The following is a 23,560-nucleotide window of genomic DNA, read 5'->3' on the forward strand; positions in this document are numbered from 1 at the left end:
AACATTAACCCAGATAAGCTGCGAAGCTCGTGTGAGTGACAATAATACAAAGTATGTGATACAATAATAAAATCAGCCATCAATCACAATTTATAAACCTTGAATATAAATCATGCATGAGAAATCAATACCAAACCTTTGAAACTCCGAAGGAGTCACCCAGAGATTCAACGATTTGTCTGAAACAATCACAACATCTCACAACCATATTCTCATACAACACAATGAAAAGTAGGGTTAGAGCAACATGGTTCGGCCGAAGCCTACACCTTTGAAGCTATCTCAATCTCAATTCAATGAAACCCAAGGTGGATACGGTCTCAGACCATCACTCAACGGAATCGCAGAGTATGAGAGATTCTTGACCATCTCTTAACGGAATCCGAGTGAATACGATTCCAGACCATCGCTCAACGGAATCGCAGAGTATAAGGGATTACGACCATCTCTCAACGGAATCCGAGTGAATAGGATTCTGGACCATCACTCAACGGAATCACGGAAGGCCAACAACCATAATGTATAACGGCTCAAAGAAATGAGACGAGCACAAGTCACTTAATTTACAAAAGCTCAACCAAGGGAAATAAGGCACAAATACTAAATTTAGAATGTATCAACGAAGCGAGAAATGAAACAATATCGAAGCAACAAATCCCCATCACAATGGGTTAACAACCCACCATTAGCCTTCACATTTCATCACATCATGCCAATCAACAAATCAAACCATATTTCAATATACATATGTCAACTCTCGTTTCATAACTTGAATCAATGGCTAAGCATTAAAAATAACAATTCAATAGAAAACATATACATAAAACCAAGTCATATCCACACAGAATAACCATTACGAAAACAATGTAATCACCAATATCACATTTGTTAAAGTCACTCACCCGGAGTCCGCGCTAATGCACCCTAGCACAAGAGTCAAGGCATCACGTTCTATCACCGCCTAAACAAGGTATAAGTCCACATTTAGATTTCCTTCAATAATTCACATACTTAAAAACTTTCATATGTCTCCCACAACAACATTTAATGAGGAATCGAACCGTCATTCCAACGTAAGATCCATGATCTTACGTCACTTATTCTGTAAGATCCGATCACTAGATTTTCACTTGTAAGTTCCTAAGGTCCTTAAACAATATCTATCATAATGTTGATGCACAAAATCAGGAAGATCTTGGACCAACGTAAATCCGGCCATGAATCACACAAACGCACAAGAACACAAAGATGTATCGTGGTTCACCCCAATGTTTGGGCTACGTCCACACTGATGTTGATTCCATTTCTCTGTATGAATGTATGGATTACAATAGATCGGCAAGGGGGCTCTATATGGATGCAGCCCTTACCATTTTGTTCTCAGTTTGGCTGAGAGGGTATTGCCCTCTATTGTTGTGAGGGATGTGAGGCTATGTTTCTCTCATTTTGTGAAGGTGAGGCCCCCTTAATAAAGGTGAGGATGATCCCTTTTATAGAGTAAGGGTTTCCTCCTCTTACATAAATTATGGGCTTAGTGATGAAGCCCAAATATAATCATAAATCTTGAGGCCCAATATATGGTACAACACATAGCATACTAAAATTGGGTGTCAATTCAATGGTAAGGTCGTCAATTGTTAGAATAATCAAGTGGTGAACCTTATCGATAATATACTCAACCAACAACATTTTCATAAATCGAATGTCACACATAGAGAAATTTGACTTTTTCCAAAAATTCTCAAATTTTACAAGAATGAAGATCTCAACAAGTAGAGTAAACTTTATACATGTGGCCGAGTCCAGTTTGGCCAGGAAGGCCCTCTAATTGGCTCGCACCCGTCGAAACCCTAAGATGGGTGTTCTTCAATTCGGCTTCCTTGGTGTTCCAACGTCCCACCCACCAGTTGGGTCTTGTTCCTAGGTCCAAGGGAAGTTGATTAAGGGTGATGATGAATGATGATACTCTCCGGAACGACAATTTGTCGTCGAAAACCCCCGGGTTCTCTTGTGGAGTTCTACTCGAATTAGGCCTTAAAAATCCTTGACTTCTTGTGGAGATGGAAGGAAGAACATAGTTGAGCAAGTTGCAGGTGAAGGAGATAGGAAAATCAGATGAGAAATGGAGGAATTTGCCTGAAATTGGCCGATTTGAAAGTGTGCTGGTGGAGCACACGGCAGGTTCACAAATGGGGGAGGGAGGATTTTTGCTTTTCTCCTTTTAATTGGCCTTTTCTACCCTCCAAAAATCTGATTGTCCCCTTTTTATTATTAGACTAACTTAATCTTTAGCCCACATGTGGAAATTAAACAATTCCCACAATTTATAGTTCACAACTTCAAACATAAATAATTATACCGTTATAATTCGGACTCGCAAACGGCTTCTGCCTATGCATTCGTGGGTTCGAGATCTATTTAAAAACACTAGTTGTAACTTCGAAATATCAACGAAAGATAAAGATTGATCAAGAAACTTCCAACTTGATAACTAATCAATTGCTAAACTTATAATTAGAGGAATTAAATTAACTAATAAAGATAACGTAATCACGAAATACGAATTTAAGATACGAAATACGTAATAAATGGTGAAATTCCGGGGATTTCACAGTAATTGACCCTTATATATAGCTAAGGTAAACTAAATTATAACCTCCACTACTTCTTCTTCTATTTTCTTCTATCATATTTGTCTTCCTTTTCTCTCTCCTTGTATGAAATATTTTAGTTGAAAAGTCTTGGCATTCTTCAACATTACTCTATAGTATCCTACATCCACCATCGACAAGTCTCTACAAATAATATTAGTTGTCGACATATATTGGGATAAACTTTCAACATATGTTGACAAGAATTGGTAAGTGTCTATTAGGTGTTCGACGAAATGACCCAATGAAGTTTTTTGGTTGATATTATGATCTCATTATTTAAAAATCTTGTCTACGCCATTAGGTGTGAGATTATATATACCAATATGGACATTTTTACGGTATATATTTGCCTCCCCAGTCCCCAAGTCCTAGCTGCAACAACGTCCAATACTGAACCTGAACACTGAAGGAGTTAGTTCATTCGAACGCTCTAGGTCAGAACTAATTTACTTAGAACAAGACCCCCAACTCCTGGCATTTACTTCCCTTCCCTAGATCCAATCCAAGTCCAGCTAGCTGCTTTCGACTAGACTAATATTTTATTAAACCATTATCCACTGTCAAACTGCAAACTTGGATATTCGAGCTTCAGGAGCTCCCTTGGGCCTTGGCAATGGCATCATTTCGCTCCCGTTATCAATCCTATTCCTATTTCCTACGTTTATCTCAAAAACCAGAGAAATATATTACAATTTAGACAACAAAAGAGTCTACAAAATGTGGAGGGAGGTGGTGCTGCCTAGTTCGGAGGAAAGGATGCTCGCGAACCCCCCATGGACATTGTTGCAGCAGAGAAACCCTAGCCGGTGCTGGTGGTGGGCAAGCTAGGAAGGGAGTCCCAACTCCCAACTCTCAAGGGTGGGACGGAGGTTAACGGTCCGTTTAAACTACCAAAAGCGAAACGGTTTTATAGCTCCAATCAGAATCAGGTGGTTCTACGACTAAGATCGAGTAAATAGAAAATCTGAAAAAGTTACGTGGCAGCTCTAAGGTTTACGTGGGATACTCCATCATGTTCCGCAACACACAAGATAGGCCCTCGGGTTTGAGAAATTTTAGTACACCATATGTTTTATATAAATAAAGAATATTTTTTTTATAAGTACATTGATTTTTTTTTATACTAAATCTAAATTATAAAATAGACAGCTTAATTTGGTATCAAATCTGTCATCTACGAGATTTAAGTTTAAGACCATTCACTTTCAAGTAAAAAAAAATACTAGTACTATTGAATAACTTATTTTTAAGTTAATAATTTTTTAACACAAATATTTCACCATTTGTAATCCTACCGTAACATCCGTATTTCGAACCAGTGAAAAATCTCTCCTCAGTTGGCGTTTCCCTCCGCTGAAACTATCGCCACCCGAAACAAAACAAACCGATAAAATACTCAATAGAATACCATTAACCATACCCAGTTGAGTAATTCAGTTGGCTGGGGTTTGTCGCCGCTTAACAGCCATCCCCAACTGCAACACCACAACTTCTTTGGTGGAGGAGGAGGAGGAGCCGCCGTTTGAGGAGGTAGATGCTCAACTCAGCTCTCTCACTAGTAAATTGAGTCAATCAAATTCAAAGGAAGTGTAAAGATGATGCTTCTGCCAGTGCCAGGTTCGACTTGCTTCCCTTCCATTCAATTGGCTTCTCCGACACTCATCCGCCACCACCACCATGTCTGGCCTCTGTCCGCCACCGCAGCCGCTGCCGTCACCAATTCATCCGAACCCCATCTGCCCCCAATTCCATCTTCCTCAACTACGATTCATTTAACCTCAACCTCGAGACGACGCCGCTTTGGGGACGACCAAGCTGCCGCTTCCCCCTACGACTTCGGTCCCCTCCTCACCTTCCTCGCCAACTCATTGTCATCCGATAATGATTCCGCCTCCTCCTCTTCCTCTTCGTCCTCCTCCTCCTCCACCTCCTCTCCAACCTCACTCGACCCGTCCGAGTTCCAGCTGGCCCAGTCCTACCGCGCTGTCCCTGCTCCACTCTGGCACTCCCTCCTCAAGTCCCTCTGCGCCTCCCACTCCTCCTCCGACATTGGACTTGCCTACGCCGTCGTTTCGTGGCTCCAAAAGCACAACCTCTGCTTCTCCTACGAACTCCTCTACTCCATCCTCATCCACGCCCTCGGCCGCTCCGAGAAGCTCTACGAGGCTTTCTTGCTCTCCCAGCGCCAATCCCTCACTCCCCTCACCTACAATGCTCTCATCGGCGCCTGTGCTCGCAACGGCGACCTCGAGAAGGCACTCCATTTGATGTCCCGCATGCGCCAGGACGGTTACCGCTCCGACTTCGTCAACTACAGCTTGATCATTCAGTCCCTCACCCGCTCCAATAAGATTGATTCCCCAATCATGTTCAAGCTCTACAGGGAGATTGAGTCCGAGAGCATTGAGATTGATGGCCAGCTCTTCAACGACATCATTGCTGGTTTCGCCAAAGCCGGCGAGCCCTCCCAGGCTGTGCACCTTCTGGCCATGGTCCAGGCCACTGGCTTGAGCCCCAAAACTGCCACTCTGGTTGCTGTCATCTCAGCCTTGGGGAATTCCGGCAGGGTCGTTGAAGCCGAAGCTATCTTTGAGGAAATGAGAGAAGGAGGATTGCAACCCAGGACTAGGGCTTACAATGCCCTTCTCAAAGGCTATGTGAAGGCAGGTCAACTGAAAGATGCCGAATCCATTGTGTCCCAGATGGAGAAGAGCGGTATTTCTCCTGATGAGCACACTTACAGCCTGCTCATTGATGCCTATGCGAATGCAGGTAGGTGGGAAAGCGCAAGAATTGTGTTGAAAGAGATGGAAGCTAGCAATGTGCAGCCTAATTCCTATGTTTTCAGCAGGATTTTAGCCAGCTACCGTGATAGAGGGGAGTGGCAAAAGTCGTTCCAAGTTTTGAGGGAGATGAAGAGCAGTGGAGTAAGACCCGATAGGCATTTTTACAATGTCATGATTGACACTTTTGGAAAGTCCAACTGTCTTGATCATGCTATGGCTACCTTTGAAAGGATGCTATCTGAGGGAATCCACCCGGACACCGTCACCTGGAATACGCTTATAGATTGTCATTGCAAGTCAGGCCACCATGTAAGGGCGGAGGAGTTGTTTGAGGAAATGCAGCAAAGTGGGTGCGCCCCTTGCGCCACCACCTATAACATCATGATCAATTCCTTTGGGGAGCAGCAAAGATGGGATGAGGTGAAAGGCTTGTTGGGGAAGATGCAGTCTCAGGGTTTACTGCCTAACATAGTTACCTATACCACATTAGTTGACATTTATGGAAAGTCGGGGAGATTTACTGATGCAATAGAGTGTTTGGAGGTTATGAAGTCTGCAGGCATGAAGCCATCCCCGACGATGTACAATGCCCTAATTAATGCCTATGCACAAAGAGTAAGTTGTCTTCCTTACTCTAATGTTAATGTGTGTGCGTGTGTACTTGTATGCCGATGCTCTGTGTGTGTGTGTGTGTATTTACTTACTTGTATTCCGATGCTGAAGCGTGTGTGTGTGTGTGGAGTGTGTGTGTGTGTGTGTATTTACTTACTTTTAGATAGATATCAACCAGAAAGCTATTCTTCTTACTTCAGACTACCAGTTTTGTCTTTCTGTTTGGAGTGTGTGTGTGTGTGTGTTTTTACTTGTATTCCGATGCTGAAGCTTTTAGATAGATATCAACCAGAAAGCTATTCTTCTTACTTCAGACTACCAGTTTTGTCTTTCTGTTTGGAGTGTGTGTGTGTGTGTGTATTTACTTACTTGTATTCCGATGCTGAAGCTTTTAGATAGATATCAACCAGAAAGCTATTCTTCTTACTTCAGACTACCAGTTTTGTCTTTCTGTTTGGTGTGTGTGTGTGTGTGTTTATTTACTTGTATTCCGATGCTGAAGCTTTTAGATAGATATCAACCAGAAAGCTATTCTTCTTACTTCAGACTACCAGTTTTGTCTTTCTGTTTGGATCCCTGATAGTGAATTGGATTGTCTTATCGTGAGTGTGAGGGTTGAGCATCCATTTGATTTGATCTTCCTTGTGAATCTTTGACAGGGTTTGTCAGAGCAAGCACTGAACGCGTTTAGGGTAATGAGAGCAGATGGATTAAAACCCAGTCCCTTGGCTCTCAATTCGTTAATCAACGCATTTGGTGAAGATAGAAGGGATACTGAGGCCTTTTCTGTGTTGCAGTACATGAAGGAAAATGTAAGTTATTTATAATGTTGTGACAGTCACTGATACTGCACTGATTGGTACAAAAATTGATCTTGTTTCCTTGTAACTGCAGGACCTGAAACCAGATGTAGTTACGTATACTACACTTATGAAAACCCTTATCCGTGTTGATAAATTTTGTAAGGTATGAATTTCATATAATATTAGCATAGATAACCGTTGCATGCATAACAGCCAGGCTTTCAGCTTATAAGGTTTTATTGAATATTTTACCATTTCACTTCTGTGTATGCACACAGGTATGTATGTATGTATGTATACACACACACACACACACACACATACATATATTTGATTTTGAATGTATAAGTTGCATGATTTTGGTTTCAGGTTCCAGCGGTGTATGAAGAAATGATTATGTCTGGCTGCACTCCAGATAGGAAAGCGAGGGCAATGTTACGGTCTGCGCTGAAATACATGAAACAGACACTCAGATCCTAAATGACATGATTTGAGTCATACAGCCACAGTTAAATGTGTTCACCTATTATTTTGGTCTAGTCAGGTCTGGTACGAAGGTTAGGCCAAACCCGTTTATCTTTATGATAGTCAAAATTTTGTGGAATTAAGTTTCACATATGCCAGCATCTTCGACAGTCTGATGATTTTGCAGGAATGATGATTCGCACTGGCCATCGTGCAAGAGTATCCAATATCAAGGGCAATCGTGTTCCGGAGTATGGGAACAATGACACTGAGCACACCCTAGTGACAGACACAAGAACAGCTGAAGAAATACACCCCCATCACCATTAGCATTACCATTACCATTACCTCACTCAAATTTTGGGTTGTAATTGTTTTCCATAAGCACCGCTGCACCAGATAAAATGTGATTCATTGCTTGTATCTTGTAAAAATTTGTCCGATTATTTTTCATCATAAAGTAGAATGTAATTATAAAACTAAGTTGCATGTGTTTTTGTAAATTTATCAGAAGGAAGTATGCAAACAAATATGGTGACGTCAACTCTTGGTTATTCAAGGAATGAACAAGAACAACGATTAATTGCTTAGAGATTCGAGTAAAATGCGAGTATAAATTCAATCCAAGCAAAGAGATGATCGCTTAAATGAAAAGAATATTATGGGTTTGAATATTGTTCCCATCGTGCGTACTTGTACAAAATAAAAAATTCAACTTAAAGTACAGCTTTTCTAAAAAATTTGGCATACACCCACCCCCTACATGTTTCTTATTTTTGCTTCTCCTTTTTCCCATGACAACTGGGAACGTGAAATCAAAAAAATCACTTCAAATTATGGACCTAAACTTCTTGCTGCTCATGGTGTTTCACAATTGGTATTGAAAATCAATGGAGAAGTGGAGGAAATGTGCGGAACAACATGTCGGTCAATACAGTGCAGCACGAAGCCTCTAACACGGAGTCGTTTCACAGTATCAGATTGCAATAGCAGAAACAATTGGTCTGGCACACTTGCTTTTTGAAATTCTGGAACAGAACATGAACATTAACAGAACAGACGATAACAAGAAGAGCCTGAAATATGTTCTTATCTCCTGCATTCCTAGTTCAAGCACCTCCATCTTCTTTCCGTATCTACTACTCCTCTCGACTAAGTACCCTTCAAGATACTCATCTATGGATACCCACTTGTCTAATAAGGTGGGCACAGAAGACTTTGAATAATTTTCACCAAGCTGCTCTGGCCCCAATTTAAAAATTGTGAAAAATGCAGCTGACCATTCATTGAGAACTCTCTGAAAGCGAAAAGATTTATACTGTTTTCATTAACTGACCCTTCAAATATATGCAGAAACTTAAAAGATGACCAAAAAACTGACATACATTGAAGGTACCCAATTCTGTGGGATTGAACATTTTGAAGCAATCTCTTGATGAGGCTGCTCCATCTCCATATATCTGAGTCACAACGAAAAAGGATGCAAATTTGTCTGGGTCAGGTTGCTTTAAGATCAGAACTTTGAGGGGAAAATGAGGGATAACTTGACAAACCTCAAAGGTGAAAGCCATTGGCACCTTTACAATGTCGAACATAAAATCAGTTGCTGTCCCATGTGCCAGGTACCTAGAAATAAAACTTGATGAAAAACCATTTGAAAGAGTAAGCATTGAAACCTATGAATTTGGCTCATGAGGAGAAATGTTGGCTCTTTTTTTTGGGGGGGGGGTGGGGGCTAAAGGTTAATGAGCCAAATAAAGCACTTAAAATTTCAGTCGCAGCAGGGCTTAGCCTTGCAGTCCAGCTACCACCACAAAAGGTGGTTACGTAAAGAATAGAATCTGATCTTAAAATTTCAGGTAACGATCAACTGAACATTATAATAATGACTTAGTATTACTAACCCAACAGAACCTCCACCAGACCCAACCATGCAACGCTTTTGGAAATGCAGTTGGTTGAGTTCTTCAAGCAATGACTTCATCTGGTGGGAGGAAAGTCCATCTGGGGTTGTGTTCTTATGGTCATACGGCATAAATAGAGCCTGAACAAACCAGAAGCTATATAAGAAATGTATCATATGCAGAGTACACAAACCCTAAGTTGAAAAGAATAAAAAATTGAGGATCACTTTGACACTTCAATGGTAATTGGAAAAAGAACGTAAAATTGTATAAAGTGGCAAACCATAGGGTGACATTGCATTTGGTAAAACGGAATTACATTAATAATTAACTTCAAAAATGGTAGATATGACTTCGGAGTCAACATGAGGGAATACTAACTGAAAGTTTATGTGACCTACCTCCATCCCAGAGTGTATATTAATCCATATGTGTGGATCAAATGACATGGAAACTTTCCGCATTATCTGAGTTTCAGGCTCGCTGAAAGGAGCAGTTCCAGGATTTTCCTCATATGGATCATAATCCTGGGATAGAAAAACAAAATAAAAGCAAAAGAATAGTCTTAAGCACAAAATAGAACCAGAACTGGAATGACAGTTGAATATTGAAGTTAAGGAGACGAAGCAGGAAACAATACGTGAAGCTCATCATCTAATGGTGGGTTATATATTAAGTGTAGTGCTATATAATCTTAAAGAACATCGACCTAAAGAAGACATCTTAATCAATTCAATACACTTAAATGATGAAATAAACAAGCAACATGATAAATGCAGTATTGTATGATTAACCTTCTCTTTTTTCCCCCAATCCACGCTCCAATTACGGTTGGGATCAACTCCCCTCCCTGTCCAATATGCAAATTAAGCATTCAACAATCTTTATAAGAAGAGATACATAAATCAAGGATTCATGCACATAAACAGACATAAAATCTTGAAGAATTACCACACACGGGAGCATTTTACAGTTACCATGCCATCCGTGGAAAAATCTCTTATTAGTGTTCTTTCATATAATAGGGGAGCATTTGATTGACAGAGAATTCTATTTATAATGGTGTCTGTGTGTCTCTGTGTGCGTGTGTGTGCATATATATTTTAGATCCCAGAAAATCAATTGCTTTACCATTTCTCCTCTCACAGAGGTCTCCTGCTTCAACAAGTCTACGGCCATTTAAGTTTTCCATCGGAACCACCTGACATAAAATAAGATATCAGAACTCAAAAAATACCAAACTTGTTGAAGTATCTCTCTCCAAAGAAATAGCTAAGAATTGCAGCACATTACAAAAATGTTACCTTTATCAAGAGCTTGTCAAGGGTACTGTCTAAGGACACGGGGTCCAGGTTGGGTAGAAACTGTTCTTTACTCAAGATTGATAGGATTCGTAATGCAAGCTCGGATGTAATAAGCTCCCTTCCATGCTGCCCAAAACTCTGGAAGACAAGGAATCATCTGTCAAAAACACCAGCCATTACCAATCTGAGATTATCTATGACCATAAACAGCCAGCCCACTATGCAAAATATAGTCAGAACGAATTCAGCGTATAATAATACATGAAAAAAAACTTACAAGAAGGATCCGTAACTTTGGCTGGTCATCAGTCTCTTGCCTTCTCCGGCAATAGGTAACTATTGCGATCTCAGCAGAGTAGCCCTTGTTTCGAGATTTCATTGTATCCAACTGCCATTAACATCAAAGTATTGGAATATGAAATGAATTTCAGAAAAATGATCAGACTCTCAAGCAGAGGAAACCTACAGTGAGCTCGTCTGGGTGCCGAAAGACGAGAGCTTTAATTTCTTCCATCAAATCCCCACTGCAGACAAATATGCATTTATTGTAGATGATGTTTTCGGGGTTAAATTAAATTGGCTGAGGAATTCATAACAAGTTCACATGATCAAAGTAAGGCAAATAATTGAAAGGTGAGGGAGGGAATAGCCAAGGTTCCCTACAACTTGTGACCAACCTAACCAACCATAGAGTCAGAAAACAAGAAATTATAGAAAGAAACAGAAAACCCATCTCAAGATTTAACCAAAAATACATGAATCAACCAGTAACTACCATTCGGTACAATCCGCAGAAGGCAGATGAGATTAATCAGTCAAAATACATGATTAGTGCAAAAAGATTGGAATAAAGTAAAGAAATAAAACAAATTGAGAAAGAAAGTAGAGGTGACCTGGAATGGTAGAGATCGCGGTTCATGGGGGTGAGAGAAGAAGGATTGGTGATGTTATTAGTATTGCCATGGACGACCAAGAAAGCTTGCAACCACGCAAAGAAGCAGAGAGTGATGGATAAAGGAGAGGAGAGAGGAAGGAGATGAGCCATGGCATTGGCAATCATCGGAGGAACAAGGAGATGAGCCATGGTTTGGGTTTTCATTATTCCATTATTTATTATATTCTCTCTTTTCTTTGGAGCTGTGGATGGTCAATGGTTCAATGGTCATGGTGGCAAAATGGCATAAGAATAAAACAAAAAAAACAGGGGAAAGATAAGGGTTGTATTGTCTTTTGGTCTCTTGATTATTATTCCATTTTTCACGTTCGACGGTCTTGATGATATTGATACCTCCGCAGCGCTCCACTTACATTACATTTTAGGGTTATATACAATTTCGAACAAGATACACTCCAAATTCCAAAACAACACAAAATATGGGGATTTGATGATTGGAGTTGATTATAATCATTTATCCATGTTCATGTCTAATTCAAAAATGACACACATAAACATGTATACGTGTAATTGTATAACTAGTTAAGCTATATATAACATATATATTATAATTACTCAAAATTCGCGTATAGTTTCACTTGTGTTTTCATGTAATGGGCTCATTGGTCGTTGCAATCAATGGTCAGGTCATTTTTTATCTTCCCGGCAAGCGGGTAAAACCCAATCAAGATCTCTGACAAAGACGTCTTCAGAGCATGCAACCTTTTCATGATTGTGGCATCATCATCGTCTTCATTGTTGTTGTCTTCGAGATCATCATCTTCAAGGAAAGTGATAGTAGTGCAGGGTCTTATGATGTAGGAGTATCATAATAGTATAAGAATTGTCATAAAAGAGGATAATGGGAGCAAGGGAGCATGTATGAGTTGATCCAAAAGGGAAAGCTTAAAAATTCTTAGGTGGGAGGGTGTTGGGGAAGATGGTTTAATTCTCTCTTTGGAAAAAATTTCCACTTCCATTTTCATCATCAACGTAGTATGGTGTGTACTTTTGTTTGACAATTTCTTAATTTAAAATAAAAATAAATGTTAAAAAGAAAAAATCTTGGAGGTTTCAACTACCTAGTTTATAACTCTCTTTACTAATATCAAGTATCTTGAAATTCCAACTTTCATACCTAAAGTTTTTTTTGTCCCACTTTCATACCTAAAGTTTGAATTTTGTGATACTTTCATACTTTTGTTAGCCTTTCTGTCAAGGCTCTGTTATTTGCCTACATGGATGTCGCAGAACACATAATATTTGAGCCAAGTGGATAAAATAGAAAAAGAATTACCTAACAAAATTACTACCATTTTTATCCACGTGGCACAAAATATTATGCAATCATCGACGTTCATATAAGTAGACGAAAGTGTGAAAGTGTCACAAAACTCAAACTTTAGATATGAAAGTGAGACGAAAAAAGCTTTTGGTATGAAAGTTGAAAATTAACGATATTTGAAAGTGGTAAGTGACAATTTTTCCTAATGGCTTAATGCTAGCGAAACTAAATTTGTAGACAAAATTTACAAACTAAATGATGTGTCATCAATAGGAATGAGTTTGTTTATCAACGCTTAAGTCATAATCCAATCATCAACTTCCATGTCATTTAGTTTACAAAATTTTGTATACAAATTTGGTCGCTCTAGCATTATTCTTTTTATTAGCACCCCACATTAAAAGTTAATATTAAATTATTTATATACCCTACTATGCAATGACAATTTCGACTTTATTAGGTTTTAAAAAAAATTAAGAAATTTCTAAATAGACCCTAAATCACTTTTAACGTATTATTTATCTTCTTCAACTATCAAAGTCCATTCCACTCTCATTGTTGAATAAAACCCTAACCAATAAAACTATCTTTGAAAACCTTCACTGCACTTTCGTATATTGCCGGGTATCAAACTGTGAATCAAGATCACAATTTTTTTTTTCAAAATTTTTTTTTATAGGAGGCATTTCTTTCTTCCCAAGTACCTGCTTATGATTCCCCAGGAAACCATACTACCCAATATTTTTTTCAGCCTATTATTGATTCAAGCCTAATGTTTATTTACAATGTCACTACTGCTACTAATCAATAATTTTAAATAATTTTGATCTTGAGGTGTATGATTCTTAGCAAATAATATTAGTTTGCTATAACCACTATCTCTAACAGAAATGTTTCAGTTTGGTCTGCTGGATGTTTATTGGAGTGCTACGACTACTCTAAAAAACAATCGCTAGAACAACCAAGTGGGATTTAGAGATTCTGGAAGGATCAATAATAGAGGACATGGTTTCCCAGTTCTTGGCGCAACTGGCCCTCACAAGTGAGGAGCAACATGTGGTTATGGTTGATAAACATGAGGGTTTACTACTAAGAACTTCCAAGTTTTCTTAATGGGAAGGGTACTAAAGCAGAAAACTTTGAACAAGGGGAGATTCAAGAAACAAATGAGTACTATAAAATTTGAAGAATGTGAGGTGTATAGAAAATGTGTGGTGTATTAGAAAATGTAATGTGTATATTGAGAATGTAGGGGTGTGAGAGTATTATGGACAAGTATGTGAGGTGTATTAAGATAATTTTCAATTGAAAAAGTAAATGTATGATGTATTAAGTATATAAGATTTATTCAACAATACGTGAACTGTTAATATAATAAGCCTTTCTTCGTTTATATATTAATTGATAAGGATTTTAATATTTTGTGATTAGTCCGGATTCTCAACTAGGATTTCCTGTACTCAAATGTAAGTCAATTTATTGTGTTGTTAAGGATTTTATGGATATTGGATTGCTTCAGGGGGCAAATAGCAAATCACGTTTGTGAAATAAAAAAATGGAATTCATGGATACTGTAACAAAAAAAGTAAAAAGGATGGCGGTTTCTTCCGATTTAACCGATAGACGATCAAAAGACTGCCGAAAGAGTTTGGAATTGTTTTTACCAAGAAACATAAAGGTCATCGATGGCGAGTGGGCAACAGGCAAAACATCAGAATTTGGAAGGACAATTGGATCCCGCGGGACTCCTTTTTCCGAATTTTAACACCATCACCGAGGCACTGGAACATGGAGGCCAAGGTGGAAGAACTATTGTGTGGAGCACAGAAGCAGTGGAATATTCAATTGTTGAGTGGTCTTTTGTCATCAGAGGAAGCGGAACTAATCCAAAGTATTCCGCTTAGCGTTCGGGATGTTGAAGACAGGCGTATATGGCATTACGAAAGGAATGAGAAGTTCTCAGTAAGAAGTGCCTATCAGGTGGCTCGGAGTATAATTGATAATAGGGAACTTTAACGAAAAGCACCGTACTGTTCACTTTAACGAAAAACCACATTTTTACACTAAAAAGTCAATCCTGGTACTATTCACTTTACCCTTTATTTTGTCTTTATCATTAAAACTCAAAGTTTTCATTTGATAATAATGGCCCTAGTGTTGCGGGTTCTTCATCTTGTTTTGGTGGTTTAGGGGAGAAGTCCTGGAAGAAGATTTGGAATGCCAGTGTCCCGGGGAAAGTGAAAATCTGTGTTTGGCGTGCTTGCTTGGATTCATTATCCACACGTCTGAATCTGAGTAAAAGGAAAGTATTAGGGGAAGTGGCGTGTGTGGTTTGTGGGGTACCGGTAGAAGCAGTTGAGCATGTTCTTCGTAATTGTAACTTGGCGAGAGCTGTGTGGTTTCGAAGTTTGGGGTTGAGGGTGGATAGTAGGTGGGACTGAATGCCTTTCATGCAATGGATGAAGTTTTGTGCGTAGAACCTTTCCGTGGTGGGTTTTGAGCTTTGGTTGATGCTGATTTGGGCAATTTGGAAGCATAAAAATGAGGTGTTGTGGACGGGGACTAGTTTGCCACCGCATGAGATAGTTTTGAGGACTGAAGGTTGGTTGTATGAATTTCATAGATGGCACAAATCCCTTACCCTGGGGGCAACTCGGGTGTTTCAAAAATGGAAGAAACCTCGGGTGGGATGGATCAAATGTAATTTTGATGGTGCATGGAGTAAAGGTGGTTCTAGGGGAGGGTTATGGTGTAGTGGTTAGAGATCATACGGGAGGATTCTTGGGAGCTACCACGGGACCTATTGAGGGGTCGACGTTGGCTTTGCAGTTAGAGCTAATTGCTGCTCGTCATGCAGTGGAGTACTTTAAGAGGTTTTGGTCACCTGTAGTCAAGGTCATATTTGAAAGGGGTTCATCAGTTGTGGTTGCTGCTATGGCAGGAAAAGGGGACGATGATTCCGGTTTGGGAACGATTATAAATGACTTGAGGTATTTCTTTTTGGAGTTGCCTTATATGGAGTGTGGTTATATTCAGAGGGAAGGAAATTCAGTTGCGCATCGCCTTGCACGGATGGGCACCGGTTGTTTCCATGATGTACTGTGGTTTGAGGAACCTCCGGATTTGATCCACGATCTTTTGTTTGAGGAAAGCATGTAATTTCAGTTTCTATTGTACTTTTGAGGGTAGCTCTTTGTTTGTGTGTGACGCTTTTTTTCTTAGACCGGGTTGAAAGCCATGACAAGGTTTTTATCGAGGTCCACTTAGCACACTACCCTCAGTTTGTATGAATTCTGCGTTATGTTAATGAATATCGTACTTGTTTCAAAAAAAAAATAATAATAAGAAATTGGAAAAAAGAAAACCTCCTTTAAAAATGATAAAAGAAAAGAAATAGTAATGTAAAGAGAAAGGGGAAAAAAAAAAAAAAAAGCGCAGGCCTGGGCCTTTTTATCGGGTTGCTTGGATTGGGTCACACAGGTTCGCAGTTGGGACTCGGCAGTTGGCAGTCAGCAGTTGGGGGGGGGGGGGGGGGAGAGTGAGTCCCCGAGTCTGGAGTCGGAGAAATTTGAAGCCCTCCTACTCCAGGGAATCCATGTCTGTCTGTAATTTTGCCGAGAAATGTCCCGTTTCCGTCAAAATGCTTAAACCCTAAACATAATTCAGAAGAGAAGAGCTCGACTAGGCTAGGAGGATTGAGGATCGAGGAAGCTTTATAATCTAACAGTAATCAATGATGCACAGGCGACCTCTGTGAGTTCGTCGAACCTCCTCCAGTCCTCCTACATATTTAGGAATTAGGATTTAGGAATTAGGTTCATTCTATTCTATTCTATTCATGTTTGGCTTGTTTTACTTTTACAGAGCGAGTGTGAGAGCGAGGGTTTCGTTGCGCTCAATTTCAGATTGGCTTTGTAAATCTCAACCACACTACCATCACCATCACCATCATCATCATGTATGTTAAGTTCCAATGTTGCAATGTTCACTCCCTTGTGGGTTTGCTCAGGAATCGAATGAAATCGAACTTTGTAATTATAATAATCTTCTTCTTCGCTTTATTGCTTCTCTGCTTGATTTGATTACTAGAGTTTTGTTTTTTTCATTAGGGACCAAGACTTGCTTCTCAAAAACTGGACTCCCCTCGCACTCTTACAACATCTAATGGTAATCTTTCCCTACTCTTCCACTCTTTAGCAACTGTCTACCTACCATCTGCTTCACGCTTTACACTCTCACTACTTATTAATCTTTTGTTATTCTACTCTTCTCTGTTTTCTCGCTTGTGCATGTGAATTCTTGCCTGTTCTGCCTTCGTGCAATTATACCCGTTCACAAGTCCAAATGGACATAAAAGTTGTAGAGCATTAATGTGCAAGTCTTTTTTTCTGAGTTTCGGTGCATAGTGATTAATGCAGGTCATCAAGTTATGTGGCACGGAGCAGAATCTATTACAAGGTCCGTGCAGATGCAAATTGTTGATGCACTACGCTTGGGTGAGAGGGGCAAAGCTTCAAATATGCTTTTGAATCTTAGCCACGTGAACCATTCCTTAGGAGCTGATGATTTCCTTCATATTCTTAAGTACTGTGCCAGGTCACCTGATCCATTGGTAAGCTGACGAACGTGGAATTTAAGGGTTGCATGTCTCTTTTATTATGCTACATATTGTTTACATCAACTAGGTAGATGATTTGTTTTGCTAGCTCTTTAATCATCATTTAAGTTGTTGATGTTTGTAGCTGATTATGGTAATTTGAACAGTATCAAAGGAAAGCTTAGAATATTATTTGTAGACAATGTTACTCCATGTATATCAGTAGGATCACATTGTCAATTCTCTTTGACTGATATAACTTTCTGAAAATGAACTAACTGTTATAATTGTCTCATCCTACCCCTTGGCTTGATTCAGCTATGCCATTGTGAAGATAAGGATGGCATCTTCCAATTTTTTGGCACGGCACTAGTTGCTTCCAAGTGTATCTTTGTTTGGGTCCTAACATTAAACTTAGTTGTTTTCTTTTCGTGCAGTTTGTAATGGAGACTTGGAGAGTAATGGATGAAAAGGAGATTACCCTGAATAACTTATGCTCCTTGCTCATGATGCAAGCTCTATGTAAAGGAGGATATTTAGAGGAGGTAAGATTCATGCTATAGACTTAATCATTATTATCTAGCTACCCTAGTCAGCTGGTAATAGCAGAGCTATTTTAGGATTACTGTGATATTATTACTTTACTGTAGCTATTGAACTATCAGAGCTGCCATTAACATGGAACCATACCCGTAGCATCATTCTTTGTCAGCCGCTTTTAATTAACTTAGCACTCGTGTGTCTACCTGTTGTTCTTTGATCAGGCATTTAAGTTGATAAATTTCCTAGGAGAAAGTCAAGGCATCTATCCAGTTCTACCTATCTACAACAGTTTCTTAAGGGCTTGTGCTAAAATGCAAAGTATGATAAATGCCAACCAGTGTTTGGACTTGATGGAGCATCAAATGGCGGGGAAGAATGAAGTTACATATTCGGAGCTTCTCAAGGTGTGTAAAGAAAAACAATTTTTTGTATTAATCTGTTCAAATATCATTCCTTTCCTCTTTTCACGCACAAAAATTTCCTCTTCACTTGAGCCATTTATTATTTAGGCAAATAAAAGAATGTATGGCCTTTATTTTTGCTTTAATCACCGTAAATAACCTAACAAGGGAATTGGTTTGGGTGATTGATATTCAGATTAGTATTAATCTCCCAATTTTGGCTTCAAATATTTTATGTTGTAATGTTTCAATGTGCTTGTAAGGGATAAAAAGGTGGACATAGTGTCCTGATTTGTCTGTGACATTCAGAAGTATCATCTTCAATTGCCATTTCTATTTTTGATGAGGATGAGGACGGTGATTTGATGCTCTCTTGAATTTTCACACTTCCAGGATTTCACTTAAGAAAAAAAAGTTATTCTTTTACGTCAATTTTCAAGGATGGATATTACAAAATTGACAGTGTTTGTACTGTTTGATTGCAAAGATATGTTTCTGGATGACTTACTCACATGCCTAGTTATTTTCCCCTGACCATGTCTGAGGATATGACATGTTTTCCCTGTTGTTCACTTTTAGCATGCATAAGAGGACCACCTGATTTTAAGTTATATGGATCATATCATAGTTACCCTGCATTTTCGTTTCTTCTAGTTTGCAGTTTGGCAACAAAACCTCCCTGCAGCACATGAAATTTGGGAGGACTATATCAAACACTACAGTCTGAGCATTATACCTCTACGGAAGTTTATTTGGTCCTTTACTAGGTTGGGAGATTTAAAATCTGCGTATGTGACGTTGCAACGTATGGTGGCTTTAATCACCAAGGGAAACACGAATGTTAATAGAACTTCTGATGGAAAGTTGTTTTCTTCAAGATTGGACATTCCTATACCTTCAAATTGTGAATTAAGCTTGGGGAAACTAGATTTGGAGGAGAATGAACTTTCTGTTCCTTCCATATACTGTAAACCTTTGGATGATCATGCTGTTAGTGCAGATCAGTCGACTACTTTTGGCTTGGGAGTTGGAGAACTTGAGAATAATCGGCTAGATATGCTTGATAAACATTTAAGCAAGCCTGTTAAGAAAATTTTGAGATGGTCATTCAATGATGTGATTCATGCTTGTGCACAGTTGAGAAATGATGGTCTGGCAGAGCAGTTAATCCTACAGGTATAATAACGTTTTTACTTTAGCTTGTTTATGTGATTTCCTATTACACAAACATGTTCAAATGGCTTTATTTTTTGTTCATATAAGCAAATCTTAAATGTACACTCACTGAAATATGATATTCTTGTTGGGGGAACTATGTAATTATAAGATGCAGAATTTTAAATTACAGTTTTCTATGCTTTTGCTGTGATGGCTACTTTGCGGATTTCAATCTTCTAGTGTAATTACGTGGTTCTCTATCCTTCCCTTTTTTATTCTGTATATACTTGGTTCAGATATCATCTTATGACATACTAAAGAGGCCCATTTTCGTCTAGATGCAAAATTTTGGGTTGCAACCATCCAGCCATACATATGATGGCTTTGTCAGAGCAGTTGCTTCTCAGAGAGGTTTCAGTATTGGAATGGAAATTGTAAGTTATATTGGTCTGCATATGCCAATCATCTTTTTTAAAAATAAAAAATAAAAAAAAACTGATCTTGCATTTGGTGGCAATGTATTTTGGTCGTTTTGGTTTTGCCTTTTAATTACAGAATTTTGCAACTTTTTTTTTATCCTTCTGCAGTTACAAGATATGCAGCAGAGAAATCTGAAGCCATATGATTCCACTCTTGTCACCCTTTCTATAGGTTGCAGCAAAGTGCTAGAACTGAATTTAGCTGAGGCTCTGCTGGATCAAATATCTGAATGTTCATATCCACATCCTTTCAATGCTTTTTTTGCAGCATGTGATACAACGGTGAGCTGATATTGTATAAAACTGAGTTCTCATATCAGAATTCCTTCTGTGACCTTGTTAATTAGCACTTTTAAAATCTTAAAATTGGATTGCAGCGCACATAGGTAATCTATGATAGAGGGTACTGAACATTCAAACCCTTGTCTATAATAAAAGGGAAAAAAACCTGGTCCCGAACTTTTTACGAGGAAGAGTAGAATTGGTTAGGTAATTGTTTAAGATTGATTTTGCTATGGTTTAAATATTGTAAATGGCAGGAATAACTTTGTGCAAGTTTTGGTTCTTCATATTTGTTTTGATAGTTAAAAAATTTGTTTGGCTCTAATAATAGAAGTTATTTAACATGGGCACACCAAAAGAGTATTTGTGCTAGCAGAGGGCAGCAGATGGATATCAATCTGTTTTCTTATTTTCATACTTAAAATTCTCCAGTGCCTGAAAGCTTTGTTCATGTTTTTTTCTTTTTGTTTCCAATCAATTAAAATATTTTTGTGTGAACTATGCAGGATCAACCTGAGCGAGCAGTGCAGATGTTGGCTAAAATGAAACAATTAGAAGTTATGCCTAATATTAACACGTACGAGCTGCTGTTTTTATTATTTGGAAACGTGAATGCCCCATATGAAGAGGGCAACATGTTGTCACAGGTGGATGCTGCTAAACGTATCAATGCTATAGAAATGGATATGGCAAGATACGGTATTCAGCACAGTTACTTATCAATGAACAACTTGGTAACTCCCTAGCCTCATGTATCTCCTTCCCTTATTTAGAGAATGAAATGGAGTATTGGTAGGTGACTAGGTGGCATACTGCCTCGTTTGACTGACAAGGGGCACTATGAGACATGATACATAATTTTGTAGATGGAAATCTTAAGAACATCATCATCTGATAATGGGAAAATGTGGTTATAAAATGTTAATCTGATAGGTGACAAAATATTCTTCATTCTGTGCATGGTTTATCAAATAATTAATTCTCTATTCAAATTGAAGGTATAAGGAGCTTGATAAATGTACATTTTGTTTCCTCAAAAAGTTTTATATGTAAACTTGTGTTTATTATGGGTACTGCGATAGAATTTTATTTGTTAATAATAAAAAATTGTAACAGTGCACATACACAGTAGTTCCAATCGTTTAACAGAGTGCAACATTTGCATATCAAAGTCTTTGGTAAAAGCGTTAGAAGAGAAAAGACATTGCTCACAGATGGAAAATAACATATAGTTGTAAAAATTTTCATTGTGCATGCAGGGAGTTTCATTCATGACTGCTTAGTGTTGCATTGATATTATGATTATATGAGATCATTTAAAACTTCTTTTCTGCCTTCTTGAAGTTCATCTGCTTGGTAATACTAAAACTTCTTGAAGCTCACAAGGGCGCTACCTGTTTTTTTTTTTTTCCTTCATGGAATCCTACTTGCTATTCAGTCCCTTTCTTTTTCTTCTTTTTTCCCTGTTTCACCTTACCTCATTTGGGGCATTCTTTATTTTATTTTCCAGTTGAAAGCCCTTGGAACAGAGGGGATGATAAGAGAGCTGATCCAGTATTTGCATGTGGCAGAAAATCTTTTTTGTCGTAATAATGTTGATCTGGGAACACCCATCTATAATACGGTGTTGCATTCACTTGTTGAGGCTAAGGAAGTAGGTGCTTCCAACACTATTGCTTTTCCTTTAGTTTGAAACTTCATGATATGTGCAACATTTGACCAGTGTTATCTGCTTTACATGCAGAGTCAAATGGCAATTAAGATATTTAAGAGTATGAAGTCATTTGGTTTCCCGGCAGATGCTGCGACGTATAATATAATGATTGATTGCTGTAGCATTCTGAAATGTTATAGATCTGCTTCTGCATTGATATCCATGATGTTGCGAGATGGCTTTTATCCGGTAACAGTGACTTACACTGCTCTCATAAAGGTAGAAGGTTTTAATAAGGGTGTTTTTATCCTTGTTAGTGCATTCCCTCTTTTTATATGTATCTAGTATGGGTTATGATGTTGTGAGCCTATCTTGTTTCAGATTCTGTTGGAAGATGATGACATTGATGAAGCATTGAATCTTTTGGATCAAGCCAGCTCAGAAGGGAACAAACTTGATTCTTTGTTATTCAATACCATTCTCCAAAAAGCCTGTGAAAAGGTATCTCATATGTGCCCTTTTTCTCTTTCAAAATGAAGTGTCTGTAAGATCAAAAAAGCAATGTGGTTCTTGATATAAATTATGACAGTTTGGTCAACCAAATATTATGTTGTTGCACTGCTTGCTAATAGTTTATCTTTCTTTTTTTTTTTCTTCCCTAAAATGAATGTTAGGAATTGATTGAGGCAGTTGAATTAGTAGTTGAATGGATGCACCAAGAAAAGATCCAGCCTGATCCAGCGACCTGCCATTTTGTTTTCTCGGCATATGTGAACTGTGGCTTTCACAGCACAGCCATGGAAGCACTGCAGGTTTTGAGTATGCGTATGATATGCAATGAAGATGGAAGCTTTCCAGAAAAGGCAGAATATGAGGATGTCTTTATATTTGCTGAAGACATGGAAGCGGAATCACGAATAGTACAGCTTTTTGAAGATTCTGAAGAGAACCTTGCTGCTGCCCTTTTGAATTTAAGATGGTGTGCGGTGCTCGGCTTCCCAATTTCTTGGTCACCTAGTGAAAGCCCTTGGGCCAGAAGACTCTCATTTAACTACACTACCAGGAAAGGAGCCGCCTAATATATTGGTAGAACTCTGGCTCGAGCAAGTTTCCTTTATTTTTTTAGTGGGGGGGGGGGGGGGGGGTGGGTGGGGGTGCGTGGTGTTGGAACGAGGCCTAAGGGTTTAGGGCCTTGTGAAGGAAAGAGAGAGGACATGAGAAGCACTTTAGCAGAAAAGAGATCCTAGAATACAAAGACACCGGTTTAGGTCCTGATGAGACCACAGTGGGGCGATTAATACGTAGTGCGACTAATATTGAATAAAATGGACCAACTAGGAAGGTCTGGGAACAAACAAGCACTGATGTATTGTAGATTGTAGAAAATTAGGTGAGCCGAGTGTGGATGTTACTTAGTAATGGGCGGTTTTGGATGACGGGATGCCCTTCTAATTTTCTATCCGATGGTGTTAATTTGTAAGTTGTTGCTCGTGTAAACAAGGATAAGTGTGCCTAAATCGGTCTGCAGTTGTCTAAACAAGATTAACAGTGCCTAATAGTAATAGCCTTGTGGAACAAGTTCGCATTTTTTTTTTTTTTGAATTAATTGTGTCATGCTTCTATTTGTAATCAGGGATATTCGGCCGCCCTTGCAGTAGCGGTAGCAGGCTAGCCCAGTACAAATATTCGAAACAAAATC

At 38.8% G+C, this 23,560-nt stretch overlaps 3 protein-coding genes across 4 annotated transcripts; 2 read left to right on the forward strand and 1 right to left on the reverse strand.

Annotated features, from left to right (window-relative positions):
• Window positions 1-3,993: 3,993 nt before the first annotated feature.
• On the forward strand, window positions 3,994-7,803 carry LOC103410410 (pentatricopeptide repeat-containing protein At5g42310, chloroplastic-like). The gene is made up of 5 exons (XM_008349115.4): window positions 3,994-6,055; window positions 6,712-6,864; window positions 6,947-7,018; window positions 7,225-7,412; window positions 7,508-7,803. Exons 1-4 carry the CDS (start codon window positions 4,250-4,252, stop codon window positions 7,333-7,335), a joined length of 2,142 nt encoding a protein of 713 aa, XP_008347337.3. The 5' UTR covers window positions 3,994-4,249; the 3' UTR covers window positions 7,336-7,412; window positions 7,508-7,803.
• Window positions 7,804-7,937: 134 nt separating this feature from the next.
• On the reverse strand, window positions 7,938-11,825 carry LOC103440181 (uncharacterized). The gene is made up of 11 exons (XM_008378849.4): window positions 11,422-11,825; window positions 10,995-11,052; window positions 10,806-10,916; window positions 10,529-10,666; window positions 10,356-10,425; window positions 10,019-10,074; window positions 9,626-9,751; window positions 9,225-9,364; window positions 8,874-8,946; window positions 8,706-8,780; window positions 7,938-8,617 (listed from the first exon to the last, which is right to left on the reverse strand). The coding sequence occupies exons 1-11, from the start codon at window positions 11,625-11,627 to the stop codon at window positions 8,297-8,299; spliced, it is 1,374 nt and encodes a 457-aa protein (XP_008377071.1). The 5' UTR covers window positions 11,628-11,825; the 3' UTR covers window positions 7,938-8,296.
• A 4,400-nt stretch (window positions 11,826-16,225) lies between these two features.
• Window positions 16,226-23,439, forward strand: LOC103440180 (pentatricopeptide repeat-containing protein At1g76280). 2 transcript variants are annotated; one of them, XM_008378848.4, is made up of 14 exons: window positions 16,226-16,500; window positions 16,612-16,705; window positions 16,857-16,914; window positions 17,166-17,359; window positions 17,782-17,889; window positions 18,109-18,291; window positions 18,943-19,464; window positions 19,785-19,880; window positions 20,034-20,207; window positions 20,714-20,941; window positions 21,718-21,861; window positions 21,952-22,140; window positions 22,243-22,362; window positions 22,536-23,439. In XM_008378848.4, the coding sequence occupies exons 1-14, from the start codon at window positions 16,481-16,483 to the stop codon at window positions 22,938-22,940; spliced, it is 2,535 nt and encodes an 844-aa protein (XP_008377070.1). In that variant the 5' UTR covers window positions 16,226-16,480; the 3' UTR covers window positions 22,941-23,439. The 2 variants fall into 2 exon arrangements, with proteins under 2 accessions (XP_008377070.1, XP_008377069.1); XM_008378847.4 differs by having other exon boundaries at window positions 16,272-16,500; window positions 17,154-17,359.
• The last annotated feature ends 121 nt before the right edge of the window (window positions 23,440-23,560 follow it).

Source organism: Malus domestica, chromosome 08, assembly GCF_042453785.1.
Source record: "Malus domestica chromosome 08, GDT2T_hap1".
NCBI classification, from domain to species: domain Eukaryota; kingdom Viridiplantae; phylum Streptophyta; class Magnoliopsida; order Rosales; family Rosaceae; genus Malus; species Malus domestica.